Raw genomic sequence first — 21978 nt, forward strand, 5'->3', positions numbered from 1 at the left:
CCGATAAAATAAACGTTTTTTATTCCAAAAAAAATGGCAAAGTTTCAAAGCGATCGGAAAAGTTTTAGGAGGTTTGTCCAAAACTAAGATAAACCTTGTAATTTTCAAATGTTATAATTAGCATGGAAATAATTTTTTCAATGTATGTATGTGTGTGTTGTATGAATGTACATACATATGTACATATGTTATTTTGAAAATTTTCAATTTAATATTTATTTTCATTATTCATCAATGAAAAGTAAATCAAAAAACTTTATTAATACTGTACAGACTCCAGGGATGTTCAACTCGAGAGCACCCCGGAAGTCGGTTTCGTAGAAGCTCGTGGTAAGCGTGGGCGGGGCTGGTTTCCTCAAGGTGCCTTCCTTCGTCGTCGGTGGTCTGGTCTCTGCTGCTGTCGGCTCGGCTCGATGTATATCTCTCTCTCTCTCGTACAGTGTGCGTAAGTGAGGGTGATACGGGACAAAGGCGGGAAATTGAATAGTAATGAAAACAGGTTATAATTCTGTTTGTATGGTGACTGTATTTTATATATGTATAAATACAGAGAATAAGCAGGGGGGGGGGGGGGAGTCCGTCGTGAAATTAGCGCGCACGTGTTCGAGAGGTTATGATAACCTCACTCCTCACGTGACTACGTGATCTGACTTCGACGAAGAAAGACCAGGATTTCCTCACTTCTCACCGGACGTATACTGAAGCTGTACTTCCAGTATCGTCTGCCGATCCAGGCTGAGCTGATCGGGACTCGGTGGTGGGAACAAACTCGGTAGCGAACAGAGATGTTCACTCGACCGAAGCGGAAAACGAATAGGAGGCGGGGACGCGCGCTCGGCGCCGATCTCCCTCCAAAACGGCTCCTTTGGTCGTAACGCCACGAAAGCTGACCATAAAGACTTGGTCGGAACATACTCCCCCCGTTGGAAGTCAGAGGATCGAATTCCAAAACAAACAAGAATTAATGGTGCACACGCGACTAATGAAATACACAAAAACCAAGCAAATAAGCAAAAAAATAACAACAAAATAAAAAACAACACAACAAAATAACCCAGTCAGCAAACAAAATAACATTAGTCCACCGTCAGTTTCCCATCCTACATAAGCAGCTGACTAAGCCGGCAAGAAACAAACAAAAAATAGACAAACAAACAACCAAAACACCAACAAATAACCAACACCAATGCTAGGTAACAATATTGTTCAACCGTTATATGTCCCAATCTATCCTGATAGCTCCATTACAAAGCACCAATCAAACCAACAAGAGAAGCATAAAAGAAAAGCAACTCAAAAACTTAAGTTAAAACACATAAACTGAATCCACAACACAGATACAAACAACGCGCCAACTTTAATGTGGGACGTTATGAACGTTCGCCACACCGTTGCACAAATTCACTGAGTGCTGCTCGACTGGCAGTCGAGCTACTCGCCGGACTGCTCGCTTGGTGTTGCTGATGGAGGAGTAGTAGGACCTACTCCTGTGCCCCTGTCTGCCAGGGGCCGCTGCTGCATGTGCTGGTGTGGTAGCACCCTCGCTCCGGGTTGATCGACCAGATCCTCCTGCTGTTGCGCAACTAGTGGTGCGCCAACTAGGAACTGGCCAGGAGTTATGGGAGCTGGGTTGGGAAGGTCGAAAGATGTGAGGGTTAAAGGGCGCGGGTACATTGCGCTTCGGCAAGCGGAATCTTCGTTCCGCGTAAATACGCGATTCGTCCAGGGGACGCGTAACTGTCTTGACTGGACGTCTCGCGCCAAAACAAGATAACGGATCACGACCCGTTGTGTGATGGCAATTCCGAGAATCGCTTGAAACTGTGGGCGCTTCTAGAGAGCCGCCCAATATCCAGCCGAAAGCTGTATTCATCATCGCGATGCGTCCTCCTCTGTCACCGCGTGACTTGGAGGGAACTAAAATGGTACGTTTGCCATTGCGTAACATCGCATGATAGGCGTCGCTGCCTATCACCATATCCACTGTACCGGGAATATCGAATGACGGATCGGCAAGGGGGAGATGAAGCGGCAAATGGCTCCGAATCTCGGACACGTTGCGCGATGGAAGTTGATTCGCGATCTCGGGCATGATTGCGCAATCGAGATCAACACTGGAGCCCTGATTGGGGATGCGCGGTAGAATTCGAATTACCGCGCCACTAGTAATGGACGTCCTATTTGAACCTATTCCTACCAGGTTGACGTCCATCCTTTTCGACTTTAAGGCGAGTCGCCTTCTTAAGTCTTCAGAGATGAGGTTGAGTTCGGAGCCGTTATCTAACAATGCTCGAACCTTGTGCGAACGCCCATCTCCGCCGCGAACTTGTACTTCCACGGTGGATAACAGGACAGTTCGGGCGTGAGAAGGCGATACGCGTCTCACCGAGTGTAAAACCAACGATGATTTTACGGGTTTGGCGTTCTCTGATTTCTTGGGGCTCCGATAATGTTTGGCCTTATTTGAAGGCGAAGTTTGGTATGGAGTTGAGTCATGTAACATGGTGTGATGGGCATGACCGCATTTGAAGCATCTCTGCTTTGTTTGGCACGCGTGAACTATGTGCCCTGGCCTCAAGCAGTTGAGACATAGTCGACGTTTTATGGCGTTCGACCTACGCTCATCACCGCTCATTTGGCGGAATGATGGACAGGCTAGCAGAGAATGACTTCCGCTGCAACTGATGCAGGAGGGGCGTTCCCTCCTCACATGCAGAACTGCTGCCTTCGGATTCGTAATGGTTCTTGGTCGAGGATTCGACTCGCCTTTTAAGACGAAGTCGGCATTTGCCATCGATTGGCACTGGCACGTTAGAAAATGCATTATTTTGCTAAACGTGCAGTCTTCATACTTGGGAGTCTGAAGCTCCCATTGCAGAAGTGTACTCCGGTCGAGTTTTCTGGTGATAAACATCACCAGAATCTCGTTCCAGGTCTCGACCCGGACGCCCAAGTTAACGAGCGCACGTACATGCATGTTGGCATCATCTATGAGACGACGCAGACTGACGTGATTGTTGCTCACGACTGGCTCGGCTTCAAGCAATGCCTGAAGGTGATACTGAACAACAATTTTTTTGTTGTTATAGCGTTGATCCAAAATGGACCACGCGCTCGTAAATGAATTTGAAGCTAATTCCAAGCCGTCAACTAAACGTTGGGGCTCTCCTTTTAGGCTTCCTAGTAAGTATTGGAACCGGACGATTTGCGAACTCTCGCCGGCCATAGCGGCCAAGAAGCGTTGTGAAAAAAGCGGCCAATTTTGGACGTTGCCTTCGAAGGTGGGCAACTCCAAACGGGGCAATTTTATTGCCGAATTTGATTGCGGTACAGGTGACATTGTGAGGTTAGCGCCATCTAACGGTGAAGCGCTCAATTGCGGCTCACGCAAATTGATTGCTTCGGTGCATCGCACGAAGGCGGCCATATGCTCCCTATCAAATAGGTCCACGACGGATTCGGAGGCCTGCGCCTCTTCTTGGTCCAGCTCGTTTATCTGAGCTTGGATCGCTTCGAATTCAGACAGTAATGGTCTGATTGTTTCGAGCCTGATTCTGAGCTCGAAGATGCTCAGATCGTCCCCCAATTGATTCGCGTTTCTCGTTAACCGAGCGCGAATTCTTTTCCGCGTATTTTTAAGCGTACTCAAAGACGCCATTATTGAAATGCGACGAAATCAAACAAAGGAAAAAATGGACGCGGGAAAAAACAAAATGGACGTTGACGACCAAAAAAATAGCAACAACAACAGAAAAATGCTAATTACGACCAACCTGGATTCGACGACGTTGACAGACCAGCTCTGGAAGAAATCCGGCTCTTTCGAAGGACCAAATGTACAGACTCCAGGGATGTTCAACTCGAGAGCACCCCGGAAGTCGGTTTCGTAGAAGCTCGTGGTAAGCGTGGGCGGGGCTGGTTTCCTCAAGGTGCCTTCCTTCGTCGTCGGTGGTCTGGTCTCTGCTGCTGTCGGCTCGGCTCGATGTATATCTCTCTCTCTCTCGTACAGTGTGCGTAAGTGAGGGTGATACGGGACAAAGGCGGGAAATTGAATAGTAATGAAAACAGGTTATAATTCTGTTTGTATGGTGACTGTATTTTATATATGTATAAATACAGAGAATAAGCAGGGGGGGGGGGAGTCCGTCGTGAAATTAGCGCGCACGTGTTCGAGAGGTTATGATAACCTCACTCCTCACGTGACTACGTGATCTGACTTCGACGAAGAAAGACCAGGATTTCCTCACTTCTCACCGGACGTATACTGAAGCTGTACTTCCAGTATCGTCTGCCGATCCAGGCTGAGCTGATCGGGACTCGGTGGTGGGAACAAACTCGGTAGCGAACAGAGATGTTCACTCGACCGAAGCGGAAAACGAATAGGAGGCGGGGACGCGCGCTCGGCGCCGATCTCCCTCCAAAACGGCTCCTTTGGTCGTAACGCCACGAAAGCTGACCATGAAGACTTGGTCGGAACAAATACTATGATTTGATGAATATACTAAATACTGGCGATTCTAGAATTGATCTAATGTTGAGAGTTACAAATTTTACACGTTTCGGATTTTCGTAAGATTAAAAATAAGCACCAATCACACGGTTGATCCCATATTTTTTAAGATCATCGAAAGCCGATGCAATTCGCGCTATTATATAAGTATTTATATTTTTATTTTTGAACATTTAATTTGTACGAATATTTTTTACGTAAATTTGTACGAATATCGATTTTTATATTTTCGGGGCAATGAGAGAATTTGTTCGCAGAAGGGCCAAAGAGGCATTGTATTGCATTAAGACGATTGTATCGTAAAAATATCAAATATTATGTTCTTCCCCTTTTTTTTGTCGAAGGGATCGGTACCTGAAGGGATCGGTCCAAAATATCATCTAATGTTGAATGAATCACTGTTAGAAAATATTTTGTAATTATGTATAACTATTACAGTGTAGTACAAAATTGAGAATAGGGTGTGAATTTATCCAATTGATAAAACTGAAATATAACATTTAAAAGAGAAAAAAGTGTGTCCATTTGAAAAATGTTTGCAATTTTGGGACCGACCATTTATTTCATTGTTTTGGTAGGTAATCGTAAAACCTGCTTCGAGAAGAAAAAAAAATACTGAATGAAAATCGACGGATTGATTGCAAAATTATTTAAGGCTCATTTCGTATTTACTTACCTATTATACAGTTCACATGGTTTTTAATATCTATTGCTTTTGTAAAGTAGCAACATACATACATACATATGTACATATGTACGTGTATAACGAATCATGTTTACATCTACATATGTACATATGTATAACGGTCATCCAGCACTCATCTGTTTATCTAATACAGCGGTTCAGATTTCAAATTTCCAGCAAGAAATTGTAAAAGTAAATCACTTGATCAGTGATATATTAATAATATTAATAATAATTTGAATACGATATTGAAAAAATAATATTGGAATAAATTAAAAAAGGTCGAATAAAACGGGTCGATTTATGAGTTTCTAGAATTGACTACATACCAGCAATTCTAAAATTAATTTAATGTAAATAAATAAATGTCTTTGAATACAAATTTTACATATTTTGGAATTTCGTAAGATTAGGAATAAGCATTTATTACGGTTGATCCACATTTTTTAACAAACAAACCGATGATAGTCGCTCTATTGATCGACTAAATAATAATTAAAAAACACAAATCGCAGCCGAATTGATTACAGTTATACAGGAAAAAAAATAATTACGTAGGTTAATTCTCGCTCGAATGTTTGGTGTTAGTTGGGTATGTTTTTGAGAACAATAAACTGACCATTTAAGACTCAAATTCATTGAAGTATCTACTTCAATGCTCAAATGTGATACGAAAATATCTCCCTACAATAGAAAGTTATAAAAAAAAACTCTCGAATGTTAGACAATACTTTAAACACGTTTTGTATATATTTTCCTTTTTTAATGTTAACTGTATAATTTATTTAAGTTCAGTTATTTTTTTAGTCAAATGAATGGTAAAAAAAGGAAGCAGATGATTATAATGAAAAAATTAAGGTGAAGAAATAGAGAATATTAAATTGATCACCAAAAATACAATGTCGAAAGTCAGTTTTTACGAGCCCAGCTCAAATATGCAAATTCGAAAATATGGCTGCCATATCTACGATAGAAGCTCACATGAATATGATCAATATGCTAATAAGTTACGAAATGTGTTTGATAGATTTAAAGATTTTTCAAAAATAGAGGATATAATATTATTCATGTCATTCCCATTCAATGATGAAATACAAATAGAAGAAATATCAATCAAATTAAAATAATTTTTGGATGTAGACCAAATACTAGTTGAGGATGAAATACTTAAATTAAAATGCGAAATATTTTTGAAATCAAGACCTTCCCTCAAAATAGTTATTGGAATTTACTCTGTGATGAAAAATATTTTCAGAATAATTTGAATTTAATAAAAGGATAAAGGGTATAAAATCATTTACGTCATTGCATTATTTGAAACCAAATTTGAGGGCCATGAATTTATGATACCGCAAAAACCCGTTGAAAAACCTTACATATGTATGTATGTATAACATGTCATGTAAAACAATCAAGAAAAAAAGTAGTTCGAGAAACAGTTGTCAAAAGTCGTTTTGAGAACTCTTTTATCAAAATGACTTGCAGAGCATCTCTAGCCTAGCCTATGAGACGCGGTATTATTTATCTTTAGGCAATAAAACTGCCACTCATAGTAAAAAAAAAACGTTTTGAATGAGTTCGTTCATTCGGTCCAAATATTTGAAAATATATAATTTCTTGTAAGGTCTTTGTAATATTTTATACGCATAAAATATTATTAAAGAAATTATACATTAGATGAACAGATGAGCGCTGGATGACAGTTATAGATGTAAACATAATTCGTTATACATATGTATGTATGTTTCGAATTTACAAAAGCGAAAGATATTAATTAGTAAAAATATACCTTATTAAATTATTGATAAACGAAATGAGCCTTAATTACTATAAACTATCATATAGATTTTAATGTGACTATAATAACACTGAGCAACAAAAACGAAAGCATTTAAATTGCAATTACCGCTCGAGTTAGTACGTTTAGATAAAAATAAAAAATATTGAAATAGAAAACCAATCCTTATAAACGAGGTGAAATAAAAAAATTGCCAAATAAATGCAAAATAGCACGGAGAAAAAATCCGTAAAAAAAATATTTTTTTGACTTTTAAAATTCGCTAGACAATTAATTATAAGTATTTTAAAGCAATGCAATATCACAATCAATAGGAAAAACATCTGACTATTGATTCCAATACTCACTTTGAGCACAGCAATACTAGGTTTTGAGTTAAAGACCGCAAAAGCCAAAAAACTGTAAAAATCGCGCATTTTTTTAAACGCTCATATCTCGTAAACAATCACCAACCAGCAAAAATCAATATCATATTCGAATTCAGTGGGTCAAAGTTAGTAAAGATTGGTTAGTCTCCGCTCTGGTAACTAAAAAACGTGATTTTTTGTGGCTCAATGTAATTTTCAACAATAACCATAGAACGGGAGATGTTTAAAATTACTTTAAAAAGCTATTTTTTTCGAGAATTGCCTCTGCGAATCGTAAACGATGTAATAATTTAATTATGGGAAAAGCCGAAAAAAATTATTCGAGCTCCGCGAACGAATTTAAGTATGCGCTTTTTTTTCGTAAACGTATTTCATCATTGAAAAAAAATATAATCTTGAAAACTTTGAGAATCGCTATTAGAAAATATTTTGTTATTATGTATAACTAATACAGTGTTGAGAAAATTGAGAATAGAGTGTGAATTTATCCAATTGATAAAACTGAAATATAACATTTAAAAGAAAAAAAAGTGTGTCCATTTGAAAAAAAACTAAAAGCACTGCGCGAAAGATTCAATCGATCATTTTTCTTTTATATTATTTTGGAGAATATGTAGGTACATATGATTTGTCATCTTACAATTATTTTTTGTGAAAAGGTGCTACACATGTATTTATAAAAGTACGTTTAATATAAAATTCCAGCAAATGTAATATAATATAGCGAAAAAGATTAATAGTATGATTCGTGTTGTTACGAAAAATTGGTAAAACTGAAACGAAAAATAAAGCGGTATAAAGCATATGTATGTAGGTAGAATATTTGTCAGTGCATCGGAAATTCCTATAACGCTCCGTTCGCGGTCGTTCCTTGCAAAACGCAGAGTTTACGTAAGCTTGGCGACCACTTCACCAGCGGGCCGTGTCGGTGGTCGCCCACGCGCCCTGGTCGCCCGGTCGCCGTCGGCCACTCGATGATCGCCCAGTGCGATGGGCGCCCAATTGACGCAGGGCCCAATTGACGCAGTGTCCGCCAGTCTCGTCGTCCAATTGTCGCAGTGGCGAGTAACACTGATCGCCCAATCGTCCTGGGCGCCCAATCGACCGTGTCCCCCAACCCGGCTGGGTTACACCCGAAAATTGGTCACGAAAAAACTGGTCACACCCAAAAATTAAAAATTGGTCGAATTTTTGTGACGGGTGATCACGTGTGACCAATCTAAAGCGACCGGTTGTCCTGTGACTGGTTCACATACTAGTAGTCCGTTTACCACATACATATTTACCGAGATTGCATTTGTTACGTGTTCATAAATAAGCTTTTTGACCTAGAAATCAAGATTTCGAGTAAGTCAATTGAAATGGAATTACTTTTAAATTTAAAACTGTAGAATTGCATAGCGAGAAACAAACGTTGATCTTTAAATGCTTATTTTCATAATTTTTGACGGCGGATAGCTTCCCAAATGGTTCGGTGATTACTGGTCACAAATTACTCGTCACAAAGTCACTAAAATCTCTATAACGGAACATCTGGCAGCCGAAAAGTCCATCATACTAACGATAACTATCATAGTAACGAGAACTTGAGTGCCAAATATTGTGTATTCGCGATTTTCAGGGCAAAAATTGTCTTTGTGACCACCCCAATGTGACGAATAGTCCAATTATCTCCCAAATATGTATTGCATCATGGTCGTTAATTTCATTGTTACGATACATAACCTATACGATATCTGTCATGTTACGAAAACTAGGATTGTTAAGAATATTTCAACAGCGAAAGTAAATATTATGGACTAATATGAGTTTTTTTTTTAATAAAATATATTTATTAATATGTATCCATTAGCTTTGGAAAATATGAAATTGTAAAACCAGCCAGAATCAGTCCAATACTTGACGTTCCTGAAAACATAGACAAACCTGAATACTACCAAACATGTGAACCTTCTCCAGCTTTAGGAAACCCTGAAATAAAAAACGAAACTCAAATACAACATATGAAAGCCAGTTGCCGACTGGCTAGTTCCATTTTGAAAGACTTGAACGAATTCGTCCAGGTAATGTGTATATGTTTAGAATTTGGTCAAGAATTTTTCATGTATGAAGATATATCATCAGTCAATTTTACAGGTCGGCATAACGACGGACGACATAGACAAATATGTACACGAAAAATGCATCAAACACAGAGCGTACCCGTCACCATTATATTACAGAGGCTTTCCAAAGTCGATTTGCACTTCTGTCAACAACGTAGTCTGTCATGGAATACCGGACAATAGAAAGTTAATCAACGGTGATATTATAAACATTGACATAACTGTAAGCCGAAACGTTTATACTTTGTGTCTATAGAACCTTTCTAATACGAAATCTTTCCTAGGTTTATTTTGAAGGACACCATGGAGACTGTTCAAAGACATATTTGATAGGAGACGTCGACGAACAGGGCAAAGAGCTGATCAGCTTAACGGAAGAGTGTTTGAAAAAAGTATGTTAGAATAGTAACTTGATAACGAACAATTGAGAAATAAATAACAACTGTTCATTACTTTATCTATGTACGTAGTAACAATAGATGATGTTTTGTAATCATGCGAAAATTCTAACTCGAGATTTTGACTGATTCGAACTCAGAATTGATCACTGATCACGTTTTCGTCATCTAGAAAAAATGTGTGTGTGGCTGTGTATATATTTTGGGGATTTTTTGAACACAGTTAGTCCAATCGAACTGAAACTTAGTATCGGTTACTGAAATTCTTATCGATACGACGTAAATTTTTTTCAGATTTTTAAGTTGACCGGAAATAGTACCTCCCCTTATAGGTGTCCTCTTTTTTTTAAGTTTTTGAATTCATTTATCTCCCAAACTGCTAACCGAATCACACTGAGACTTTTTTACATGTAATAGAAATTATAAATTTTATACCATAATATTTTTTTAAATATTTTTACCTGAAATAGTACTTTTACTCTAGAGAATCGAGGTTTTTTATATTTGTCTCAGAAACCTTTCGGTTTATTGAACTGAAATTTAATATCTAGAAGTTTAAGCTTAATACCAAGTTATGTATAAAATTTGGTAAGCATCCATCAACCGGAAGTGGCAGTTTACTCTTGTTCGATTTTTCTTCCACTATTTTTTTCGACCCCTTAAACATGTGAGCTCTTCACAAAAAAATTCAAGTATAATGCTTGTATCAATGTGATGAAAATAAAAAAAATCATTAAATTTAATAAACCGGAAGTGGGCTTTTTTCCTCTTAGAAAGGTCTAAAATGTTGTAACCACGATTCTTTCCACACCCGTGAACGTATCAAGCTGAAAATTTATATTTGTATTCTTTATGTACTAACTTAGAGCTGATGAGGTTTTGGTCAGGATTCGTAAACCGGAAGTAGTATTTTTTTTAAAAACAATATTTAATTATTTTATTTTCTCGATATTTAATGTGTATAATAATTATAGTGATTTCAAGTAATAAAAAAATTTCGAACAGAATCCGACAACCGGAAGTAGAAATTTTGTCTTGTGTAAGTTTCATTCATTGTCACCTTCTTATATTCCTCAACTACATAGATAAAGTCATAGGTTGGTCACATCCGAATTTTTTTATGTTTATTTTCTATTCTAATTATTTTGCCCCCCTCGATACTCTGATAATTCAAAATTTGCTTATAAATAATATGATAAAATTTATAGGGAATATCTGTATGTGGACCTGGTGTTCCGTTTGTCGAGATAGGTTATTCAATCGAAGAGCTCGCAACCGTTCATCGATACAATGTTTTTCCAGGAGTACTTGGACATGGCATAGGTAGTTATTTCCACGGTGCTCCGGATATATATCATACAGGTAAGTATATCTCGATTGAGAATCTTCGGAATTGAACAAATTTTCTGCTATATATATATATATATATATATATATATATATATATATATATATATATATATGTATTTCTATCTCCAGCCAACACTTATCCCGGTACTATGGAATCCGGGATGACCTTCACAATCGAGCCTGCTCTGACCCGCGGCGAACAGATGATAGAAGTGCTCGAAGATGGTTGGACAGCCGTCACAGCGGACGGTGCAAGATCAGCACAGGCTGAACATACGATTCTAATCAATGATGACGGCTTCGTTATCCTCACTGATCAACATTAATTTGAGATGAAGAATTAAAGATATTATGATAATGTGTTGATTTTATTCATTTTATATCACCAGCTTCTCTATACTCCCCACATTCTTCCTAGCGATATGGTCAAAGTAGGAAAGAATCTTTTTTCTACATGTTGGGTATAGTTTCTGAAGCTGCCAGCTCTTTGAGGATGTAGATGTTCGTTCGCTTTACCACATTTCGAAAGCATCAACATGTTCCTTTCTTTTTTTTAGCATCCACATAAGGCTGACGAGAGGGCGGGTACAGAATATGCAAATAACCTGGGCCGGATCGAAATATTATCCACTGTCCACGGTCGAAATAGTATCCAGTGTCTACTGTCTAAGTGCATACGTGGATGAACAATAGATACCCCGGATTAGGCTAACGGAACTCTGTAAGTGCCCAAACAAAGGGTACGCTGGAGTTCTCACAGATCTGGGCGAGTGCATGTAAAGGCTTTACATGCCTGCTTTACATGCCTGGACAATAGACACATTGATGGATCAGGGAAGCTGTGCAGTGCTTTATAAGGACAGCACAGCACACACAGTAGCTCAGATTAATCTGGAGTGAGCGGTGGGCCTCTGGAATCTGTGAGCAGGGAAGGTTTATGCTTCGACCGTGTCCTGGCCTATAGAAACTCGGTTGAGTTTTATTAGAAAAGAAGATGGCCGTTATAGTGATCAGTACTCAAAACAAAATTTTTGTGTAGCCATTTTATGGAAATGTTTTGTAGACATAACAGGTTATGGGGGTAGGGCGAGTGAGACGACCGTGTTGGACAACTGTTTATTTCGGCAGCCGGGGAGGAAGTGATGTATTGGCCAACCGATGGTTTTACGGTCAGTACCTCGGGGTTGCCACAAGGTGTTATAGGTGAATAAGAATTTGAATAAATAAGCAGAGTAAGTAAAAATCCAGCTGATTGGAAATTTGAGGCTTCGGTAAAAAGTGTATGATAATTATATGATACAACTCGTTGAATTACGAGACACTGAAAAACTCGCTAATTAACGAGACATCTATGAATTGTACATACATTTTACTGCACATTAATCAATCTCAAATAGTGGTGACATAGTAGGTAGGAAGGATATTTAACCAATTTTGACGGGAACCGTTTCAATAATGAAATCAGAGAAAATTGGCAAAATCTGATAGAAACGATCGACCTGGAGTCACAAATATCCGAGTCTGACAAGCAGCACTACAGATATACTCAGAAAAATTCTATTCAATCGAGGTCAGCTCATGGGATCGAACCCGGCGCCTCTCGACGCTAAGCAGAAGCTTAACGACCGAGCTATGCTGCTGGCTTTAACTGGTTAAGCTGGGTCGATGGTTTACTAGCCCTGATCACCTGATCTCTCGTTCGCACCAAAATGGCCTCGACGTATAGAGGAGCCGTATATTACGGCCAATAGAATCGCGCGACTCATCGGCCAATAGGATCTCGCGATTATCTGTATACACCGAGCGCCCGATGTGTATAAATATTGGCCGCTCTCGAACTGTAGAGCATTCGGAACTGGATAGCCGACGAGTGCAGACCAATAAACCACTTTTACAACACTACTTTTTTCCCTCCGATGCTGGAAAGCCCTCTTCACGTCCACGCAACAATAACAAACAAACGGGAAACAATAGAAATGAAACGCCAGTTGAGAAGTTTTCATGGATTTATTTTATTTAAATAAAAACAAATGTAACTTGGTACATTAAAAGCACAAGCACATTCTTATATCACTCATTGTATATCAGTCAAATATTAAGCATATTTCTTATTTCGTGAATAGTTTATATATGTAATTCAAATGAATCTGAATAAAATCTTCCAATACTATATAAACAATCGTTAAAAATTTCACTATAGCATTATACACGTACATAACACAAATAAACTCGGTATAACAAGTATTTGATATAAACGATATGACTCGGTAACACTACATTTCATTGCACATCAAATATACCCGACGAACGAAACGCACAAATAACTTGTAACGGAAAGGAGACCTCGTGTACACATTTTAAACAGATTTTGGTCTTTTTATTCTTTATTTATATATATTTATTCTTATTTAATACATTCAAGACAAATGAAAATATCATGTCGAGCAGTACACTCAAACGTTATACGATACATATACATATATAACGATCTTGCTGAGAGTCCCTAGTGAAGGGTTACCCTGTAATACAGAACTGGAGCCACTTTTGATTTTCGCAGTCCTTTACTTTCTACCTACAAGTTTATGGTCCGTCTATATGTTTAAGTCACGCTCTGTGGAAGAGGTTCATGTAACATGCAGCGTCCCAGTCGCCATACTGTACAAATTACATACAAATGCCAATTAATTTATATATATATGTATATTAAAAAGAAAAAAAAACGATTATTTAAAAATTACTCTTATAAAAATTACACATATGTAATATTAAACATTAAAAAAACAATCACACAGCTTATAAATATACGGCTACAGTAAAAGACAATTGTAAAAATCTCACAATAGTAAACGTGTGATAAATATATGATATAATACGTGACTAATGACGAATGATCACATTATGAATGTCCAAATTTATGTCTAATTGATAATTATGTAGTAGAAAAAAATCTCGACCATCTACATATTATATAATCTGCATATAAATTTCGTTACGGATCATATATACAGCCGAGTATCTCAAGTATTCCCATAAGTTCATGCTGTATTGTACACACGGTTGTTAATACATAGTCAACTGAATGTTACGCTTACATCTAATCGATGAAACGTGTTTTATCAGGTGTTCGCGATAGAACAATACTTATGCTTTGTTGTCGGTTTGAAATTACCTTTGCATCTTTAACTACACATAGATTCGGCTAGATTTGTATGGAAGAAATCTGACATTAAACTGAGCAACAAAAAAGGCAAACATATAAGGCTCTAGCTACCAAACGTCAATGTCTTCAAAATGTTTACATACTTGACCCTTTGCCCGCGGCAATAAATATAGCGAACAAGCCCTGTACGCGGCACCTTTTTCGCGAATATGGCAATCGAGCTTTCGACCTTAAATACAGATTTTAATATTTACTCAAGTAACAAGATATGTTAATTAACACATTAAGTATTATTTTAAACGATAAAATACATAATATATCTCGTAGTTTCGGCTTAATTGTCAAATAATCATTCTTCATACAATTGAGACGCATCGTCGCCATTGTTCAACAGACGTGACGTCACATAAACGAGATCTCAGTATGGTTCCACAAAAAACTAATTTTGACTGGTATATATGAATTTTAAGCAAATTGAATAGATGGCATTCAACCCTCAGTAATATATTCAACCAATTTTGAACCTTAAACCAGTTGAAATAGGCGCATATAAGGCTCAAAATCCCGTGCAAAGTTCAGAAATTCTATGGAAGACAGCCACGCTACAGACTTGTCGCGCAAAGCTTCAATAGAAGACGGCCGCGGGAAAACGGTTAATTAGTTTTGAATTAATAGCGTTAAATTCAAATTTATTTAGCAAGTCTGTGAAAGCGAATTCATTATTAAATAAATAAATAAATTATATAACCTAGTTGAATACTTTTGCCAGGGTCAAAACAAGACTTTGTAAAAGTTTTCGAAATCTAAATACTGCATGAACTTATAAAGAAACTGATATACAAATGTAGATTTAATGTTATATGTATTAGTAAAGTTGAATATAAACATTATGCTATCAATAAATAGTCACAGTGTGCTGATTTTCATATTCGTCCATGTTAAAAAATGGAAACAGTCGTTTCGAGTCTTGTGCGAGAGTTCATGGAATATAACACTCATATATATTATATATATACGTCGCTTTATCGACAACATAATAGAAGAATAATGTAAAATATTATGTGAATACATTCCGATAACACATAGTGGAATAACCATTCATTTAACGTTTGAAAAACTCTTAATTTATAATAACAAGATGGATTATAAGTTAAAAAGGATATATCATATTATATCATTTCCATTAAGAAGAAAGGTACGAGAACGAGAAGAAATAGTCAAATAGTACATTTACTTTTAAATCTTCAATAGAAGACGTCAAAATGTATAAAATATTATAAAAATTTCAATAAAATCCAGTAAACTGGAGAAAAATGATTGATATACATATACAAAGATTAGTGAATTTTTTAAATGTATAATCGTTGGAAACTGGTGATTGAGTAATTGTGCTCCCAAACATGGCAACCGTCGAGAGGTGCAAAAAAATTCACACACACACACACACACAAATTAATTTATCCTCAAGGTATGGCGATGCGGCAATAGCAAAAATGCCAAGGTAGAAGAAATTGAAAAGCGGTCGTCTAGCTGCTGATCGTCCAGATACTACATCACCTTGTAGAACCTCTGGACGAACTGGACGAGACTGAAAACCTGACCGGGCCCGACTGCCGAGTCCATATTGGTATATTCGTCTAGGTTGTGAGTGCACTCTGAAAAAACATTGCATATATTTATTTAAATTAAGTTATTTTGCTTTAATTTTTACATACATACATACATACATCATATGTGCCATGACAGGCGACACATATGGTTAGACTATTTTTCTACACAATTGCTAACCAATTTTTCATACATAACACAACATACACATAGAATACAATAGAGACATCTATGGACAATCAACAAATTTTTTGATACACAGCAAATTTGTGAGAAACACATTATGTAGGTAGCATTTTATAAGATTCAACAAATTCAAATCAGCAGCGTGGTCTAATGGTTAGCAACTTTACATAGATTTATTTTTTACATACATATATACCAGGAAGGCCTTACAGGTAAGCCCCAATGTGCCTTCCTGGCCAATTACAATTACAATGCAGCATTTTTTCTCTCGCAAACCTTGAGTTGTTCAGTGTCTCATGGTTCGCCGATTGTATACAAAAATGCTGCAAAAAATCTCTCCATAAATGTCTCTATCATATAATTAATAATGTTTGCAATGTTTTTTGCAATGTTTGACCATAGATGTCGTCTACAAAACAGCAAAAAGCATATAATGGTTATGTATGTATGTAATTTGATATGGCTCTTGATCTGTATAGTACACTCGTCGCTTTGGATGCAATCTTAGTGTAAATAATTAATTGAATAAATAAAAAATAAACATTAATTCGAGATGCTAATAACTTGAAAGGAAGGATACCGATTCATTAGATCCGTTACAACAATTAACTTCTAGCAGGAGACAATCGATCTGTGTTTTTTAATAACCACAATATCTCGTCAGCAAGCAGCGTATTTGGCCGGGAATTGAACCCATGACCTCTCCACTGGTATGCAATAACTCTACCAGTGCACTATATATACCAGGAAGGCTTAGCAGGTAAATTCAATGCGCTTATACAGTACAGTATATATACAAAGACATCAATGGACAAATTCGATAATACTAATTTTGATATTACGATGAGCTATGTTGCTAGTTAATTTGGATTTCTAGAAAGTTTTTATTTTGAACAAAGGGCTTCTGGAAATAACGCTAGCATTATTTTATTTTTAACATATTAGACACAGTGACATTGCAGAGAGCTCTAACGCATCATTATGGCCAGTCATACAATAATAATAATAACATGTTATATCTTGACATTTATAATTGATAAAATCAATCACAGGCATTGCTCAACAACCACTCAACCAGTTTAGCACAGTTTACATTGAAGAGATCAATTTCACCAGCGACCTGGTTGAGCAGATGTATCGCTCTAGATATTGGAGACGTTGCCAACATTTTTGTGGGAGCCACAGGAGGAGAAAACAAATCACCATTCCTCAGGTCCCTGAACTTACTAGGTGCATGAAACTTAAATTCATCATTACCTGATGTGCTGATGGCTGGATAGGGAGGGGGCGGTTTGATCCATGACCCGTCGGGCCTCTTCATGTGACGACGGTCTGACGCAAAATTTTGCAAAAATTGAATGGCAGGTACAACTCGGAAAAATCTGGAAACGGAACCATAATTACCAGCACTGACAGTTTTGACGGTCGTGATTTAACGAAGATGAAATCTTACCTATGATAATTAGGATTTACTACTTGGTCGGTCCGAAATGTCTCTGTGACATATTTGGGGAAAAATGTAGGAAAAGGCATTTCTGAATCCAAATCGTACACAAGGCACGTCTTGCTATCCCAAACGTACATGAATATGACGTGGTAATCCTGTCGAACAATTGTATCAACTCAGTACTTCATAAATAATACATCTACATATATAAATCACAAGTATATATAATAATAATAACCCAAAAGACTAGTCGATCTTCTTCCCGTCCAGCGCGTTGTCTCCACAATGGGACCGTTTTACTCTGATTTGAAATGAATACTACATAGCATAATTCCATTTCTTCGGGGACTCTTTTGTATGCATCTTGACACAGTTTCCATACGTTTTCTTCACTAAAAATTCAAATTCAAAACATAAATGACAAAATTAAGACCCTTTCGGTACTAAGTACTAAGAGTAAATGTGACATTGACAATATTGTCCCATTTGATAAGATATTTGCAACTCAGTCTTGTGTAGTTTTCGGTGTGACGGGGAATAGCAACTTATTGAATAAGATACGAATATTCTGAACAGCAAACAAGATTAAATAGAAAACATTAACTACCACAGTCACCTATTATATAGAGACAACTGGCGCTTCTGATGAATGATACCCGGCATAAGAGAAAGACGGAGAATTAATTAACTAACTATTGGATTAAAATCGATGGTGGATAAAAGATGTATCGTGTAAATGTATTTAATTATTGAATTCAATAATTAAACATACATACACGTTCACACATACCGGTTAGGAGAGCATTTTCTATACAAATTGGGCGCAAATGTAGGGAAACTTACACAAGACAAAAGTTCTACATACTTCCAGTTGTCGGATTTTGTTCGAAATTTTTTTTATTAGTTAAAATCACTATAACTAATATACAAATTAAATATCAAGAAAATAAAAATAATTTAAAAGGTCAAAATAAAATAATGAAATATTGTTTTAAAAAAAAATACTACTTCCGGTTTACGAATTTTGACCAAAACCTTATCAGCACTAAGTAAGTACATAAAGAATACAAATATAATCTTCAGCTTGATACGTCCAGGGGTGTGGAAAGAATCGTGGTTACAACATTTTGACCTTTCTAAGAGAAAAAATCCCACTTCCGGTTTATTAAATTTAGTGATTTTTTTTTATTTTCATCACATTGATACAAGAATTATACTTGAATTTTTTTGTGAAGAGCTCACATGTTTAAGGGGGCGAAAAAAATAGTGAAAGAAAAATCGAACAAGAGTAAACTGCCACTTCCGGTTAACGGATGCTTACCAAATGTTATACATAACTTGGTATTAAGCTAAAACTTGTAGATATAAAATTTCCGTTCATTAAACCAAAAGGTTTCTCAGAAAAACATAAAAAACCTTGATTCTCTAGAGTAAAAGTACTACTTGCGGTTCAGGTAAAAATATTTTAAAAATATAAAGATTATAATTTCTATTACATGTAAAAAAAATTCAGTCTGATTCGGTTAGCGGTTTGGGAGATAATTGAATTTAAAAACTTAAAAAAAAGAGGACACTTACATATAAGGGGAGGTACCATTTCCGGTCAACTTAAAAATTTACATCATATCGATAAAAATTTCAATAATCGATACTAAGTTTCAGTACGATAGGAATAACGGTGTTCAAAAAATCCCCCAAATATACAGACACACATTTCTTCAAGATCATGAAAACGTGATCAATGATCGATTCTGAGTTCGAATCAGTCAAAATCTCGACTTCGAATTTTCGCATGATCAAAAAACTTCATCTATTGTTACTACGTACCAGCGCCAGCCTTACACCCGATGGCACCCCCAGGTAATTTTTTCTAAACACCCTTAGAAAAAACTCGCTTTTGGCGCTCTAATCTAAAATTTTGAATGGCTGTTGGTGCTCTAATTTTAAATTTTAAAGCGCCTTTGACGTATCGTGTGGCGCCCTAACATATATGGCGCCCGACCCAGCTCCCCCCCCCCTAAAACCGGCACTGCTACGTACATAGATAAACTAAAAATATTAACTCCAAATGTAGGAATTGGCCAGTGGCGTAGTTACCGTGCCCGCAGACCCCGTAATGCAGGGGGGCGCCGAGACCTGGGAAGCGCCACGAAGCGCGCCTTTTTCAGTGATTTTTTAATTTGTTCCGTAATTTTTTTGAAATAACTTCTCTTATTTTTCAACCTATTTGTACTATATGTGTATGTACTATATGTATGTGCATATATTATTATACATATTTTGAATTCATCTTCATTGTGTAATTGAACTATGCCAATAGGGCTAGAAGACTGCCGTCTTTTTCCAATTTTGGCAACTTTTTATCCTATTTGCTGAGAATATTCTCTTATTCTTGTATATATTTTTTCAATGTGTAAACAATAAAACAAAATTATATAATTAAAACCAATAAAATTTATAAATTTTTCACTGTCGCCATTAACAGGTGGGAAGTTTTTAAGGAATATTCACCATCAGTTACTTTACAGATTGTGCACTGCTTCTTGGTCGTCCAGATTAAACTATTAATGCATTTCGATATATAGGTACATATGTATACCGATAAGTAAAAAAAGGTATAAATTATTAATTTGGAAAGTTATTTTGCTGTAAGTAAATACTATGAATATATGGGGGGGGGAAGCGCTTTAAAATATTTTGCGGGGGAGCACCAGGAATTCACGCTACGCTACAGGAATTGGCTCAACCATTCGGTATAACAAAGACATAAGCATTTGACCTATAAAAGAAATCACACGTACAGTCCTAAAAAAATCATACTGATTAATAAAAGTAGAAATGTTTCTACATGCGTAGATAAATCAGAAGTGAGGGAAACATTTTAGCGCAAAACGTGACTGGTGAGCGACTGATAAGAGCTGAAAAGCGTGAGAATTATGCGACGTGCGTGAATAAGTCCGATAAAATCGAGGTCGCGAACATTTTAAAACATGGTAATATTTTTGATGATTCAGGGCATTCGTCGGTCACGCAACACGTCCGAGTGCAATGGCGCATTCGTGACCTCCTTTCGGCCAAAAGCCGACTCTTTGTTTACTTATCAGTTATCACTACTGCCATCGCTACTACTACCGGGAATCGGTAATCAATACCGAAGACTGCAGTGTGATTTCGCCGTTGAAATGATGGTTTTTCTTAGAAATAATGATAACAATGATAATAGAATGAGAAACGGGGAATAGAATGTGGAAAATGGGGAAGGGATCGACGAAGCAGTGAGATTGACAGCGAATGTCAGGAAATAGTCACCAATAGCAGGAGACGTAGCAGCAGTCCTGAGCCTTGGGGAAGAGCGCGCGCGGAGGGGCATTGGGGCGGACGCTCGCCATCTCGGCCCTCTCTCCTCTTGCCTCTGCCTTCGCACTTCCACTCTTCCACTCGCTTCTACGCTCTCCCGCTAGAATGCTCTTATCGATCGTACTCCACACCTTGTTTTTTGCGCGTACTTTTCGCCCGAAGCGCCCCACTTTCCGTCCATGTCTCCACTGCAAAAATGTACGTCAAAACATTGCGGTTAAATCTATATATCATAGAAATAGAATGCATAGAATCGCTCTCAGCCTCCAAAAATGTTGCTACAAAAACTCTGCGTGGTAGAGTTTTTTTTCATTGTTTGCTAAACTCTCTCTCTCTCTCTCTCTCTTGTCTCTCTTCTGATTTTCCGTCTCTCTCTTCGATGGCTCGCTTTTAGGCGATACTTTTGTTGACAATGACCATTCTATGCATTATACTTCTATGCTATATATGCATACAATTCCAGCATTTCTGTCTACGGTCTTCGGATAAGGTTTGGATAAAATGAGGATTGGCTTGGATATTTCATCGTGAATTCCGCAAAAATAATAATGTATATTTGTATTGTACGGCCTCATACTGCATATTGCGCTACAGTGCTCATCTAGTGGGTTGTGCATTATAATTTATTATGTTGTAGTTACTAATTATAGTTTTTATAATTATATTATATTATAGTTATTAATTTTAGTTGTTATTTGTTATATATTCAATTAGAAATTTTCTACTTAATAAATAAATAAATAGTTTTAAACGAAAGAAAGATATTGAAAGTTGAAGCAATAGCTATAAACGAACTAAAAAAAAAAGGATGAAAAACGTAGCGCATTTAGTTAGTTGTACAATTTATCGTAATAACAATTGCAAAATTTTTTCTCAAAGCTGTTTGAGGATTTTTCAAACGGCAAGATTTTGTCGAAAGTATGTACTGCTTTTTGCATTTGCATCTTTCTGCAATTTGTGGAAGCACTGGATGCTAGACATCCGTGCATAGAAGGGTCTCAAAAAA

At 37.0% G+C, this 21978-nt stretch overlaps 2 protein-coding genes across 3 annotated transcripts; one reads left to right on the forward strand and one right to left on the reverse strand.

Moving 5' to 3' along the window:
- Nucleotides 1–8915: 8915 nt before the first annotated feature.
- Nucleotides 8916–13386, forward strand: LOC143919963 (methionine aminopeptidase 1D, mitochondrial). The gene is made up of 8 exons (XM_077442590.1): nt 8916–9146; nt 9214–9424; nt 9498–9689; nt 9751–9858; nt 11073–11226; nt 11344–12134; nt 12201–12295; nt 12463–13386. The coding sequence occupies exons 1-6, from the start codon at nt 9103–9105 to the stop codon at nt 11538–11540; spliced, it is 906 nt and encodes a 301-aa protein (XP_077298716.1). The 5' UTR covers nt 8916–9102; the 3' UTR covers nt 11541–12134; nt 12201–12295; nt 12463–13386.
- Nucleotides 13205–21156, reverse strand: tun (N-terminal glutamine amidase tungus). Of its 2 annotated transcripts, none has more exons than XM_077442619.1 (6): nt 20925–21156; nt 17854–18007; nt 17622–17770; nt 17426–17550; nt 15932–16029; nt 13205–13869 (listed from the first exon to the last, which is right to left on the reverse strand). In XM_077442619.1, the coding sequence occupies exons 1-6, from the start codon at nt 21002–21004 to the stop codon at nt 13819–13821; spliced, it is 657 nt and encodes a 218-aa protein (XP_077298745.1). In that variant the 5' UTR covers nt 21005–21156; the 3' UTR covers nt 13205–13818. The 2 variants fall into 2 exon arrangements, 1 of the variants encoding a protein (XP_077298745.1); XR_013261290.1 differs by having other exon boundaries at nt 13625–13869; nt 15824–16029.
- Nucleotides 21157–21978: the final 822 nt, after the last annotated feature.

The sequence above is a fragment of the Arctopsyche grandis genome, chromosome 1 (genome assembly GCF_051622035.1).
Source record: "Arctopsyche grandis isolate Sample6627 chromosome 1, ASM5162203v2, whole genome shotgun sequence".
In the NCBI taxonomy this organism is placed as follows: domain Eukaryota; kingdom Metazoa; phylum Arthropoda; class Insecta; order Trichoptera; family Hydropsychidae; genus Arctopsyche; species Arctopsyche grandis.

Coding starts and splice junctions, on each gene's coding strand:
- LOC143919963 (XM_077442590.1), top strand. CDS start 9,103: ATGTTACGAAAACTAGGATTGTTAAGAATATTTCAACAGCGAAA. Junction 9,147..9,213: donor AGAATATTTCAACAGCGAAA/GTAAATATTATG, acceptor TGTATCCATTAG/CTTTGGAAAATATGAAATTG. Junction 11,227..11,343: donor TCCGGATATATATCATACAG/GTAAGTATATCT, acceptor TTCTATCTCCAG/CCAACACTTATCCCGGTACT.
- tun (XM_077442619.1), bottom strand. CDS start 21,004: ATGGCGAGCGTCCGCCCCAATGCCCCTCCGCGCGCGCTCTTCCCCAAG. Junction 18,008..20,924: donor TGCTACGTCTCCTGCTATTG/GTGACTATTTCC, acceptor TTGAATTTTTAG/TGAAGAAAACGTATGGAAAC. Junction 17,551..17,621: donor GTAAATCCTAATTATCATAG/GTAAGATTTCAT, acceptor TTCCGTTTCCAG/ATTTTTCCGAGTTGTACCTG.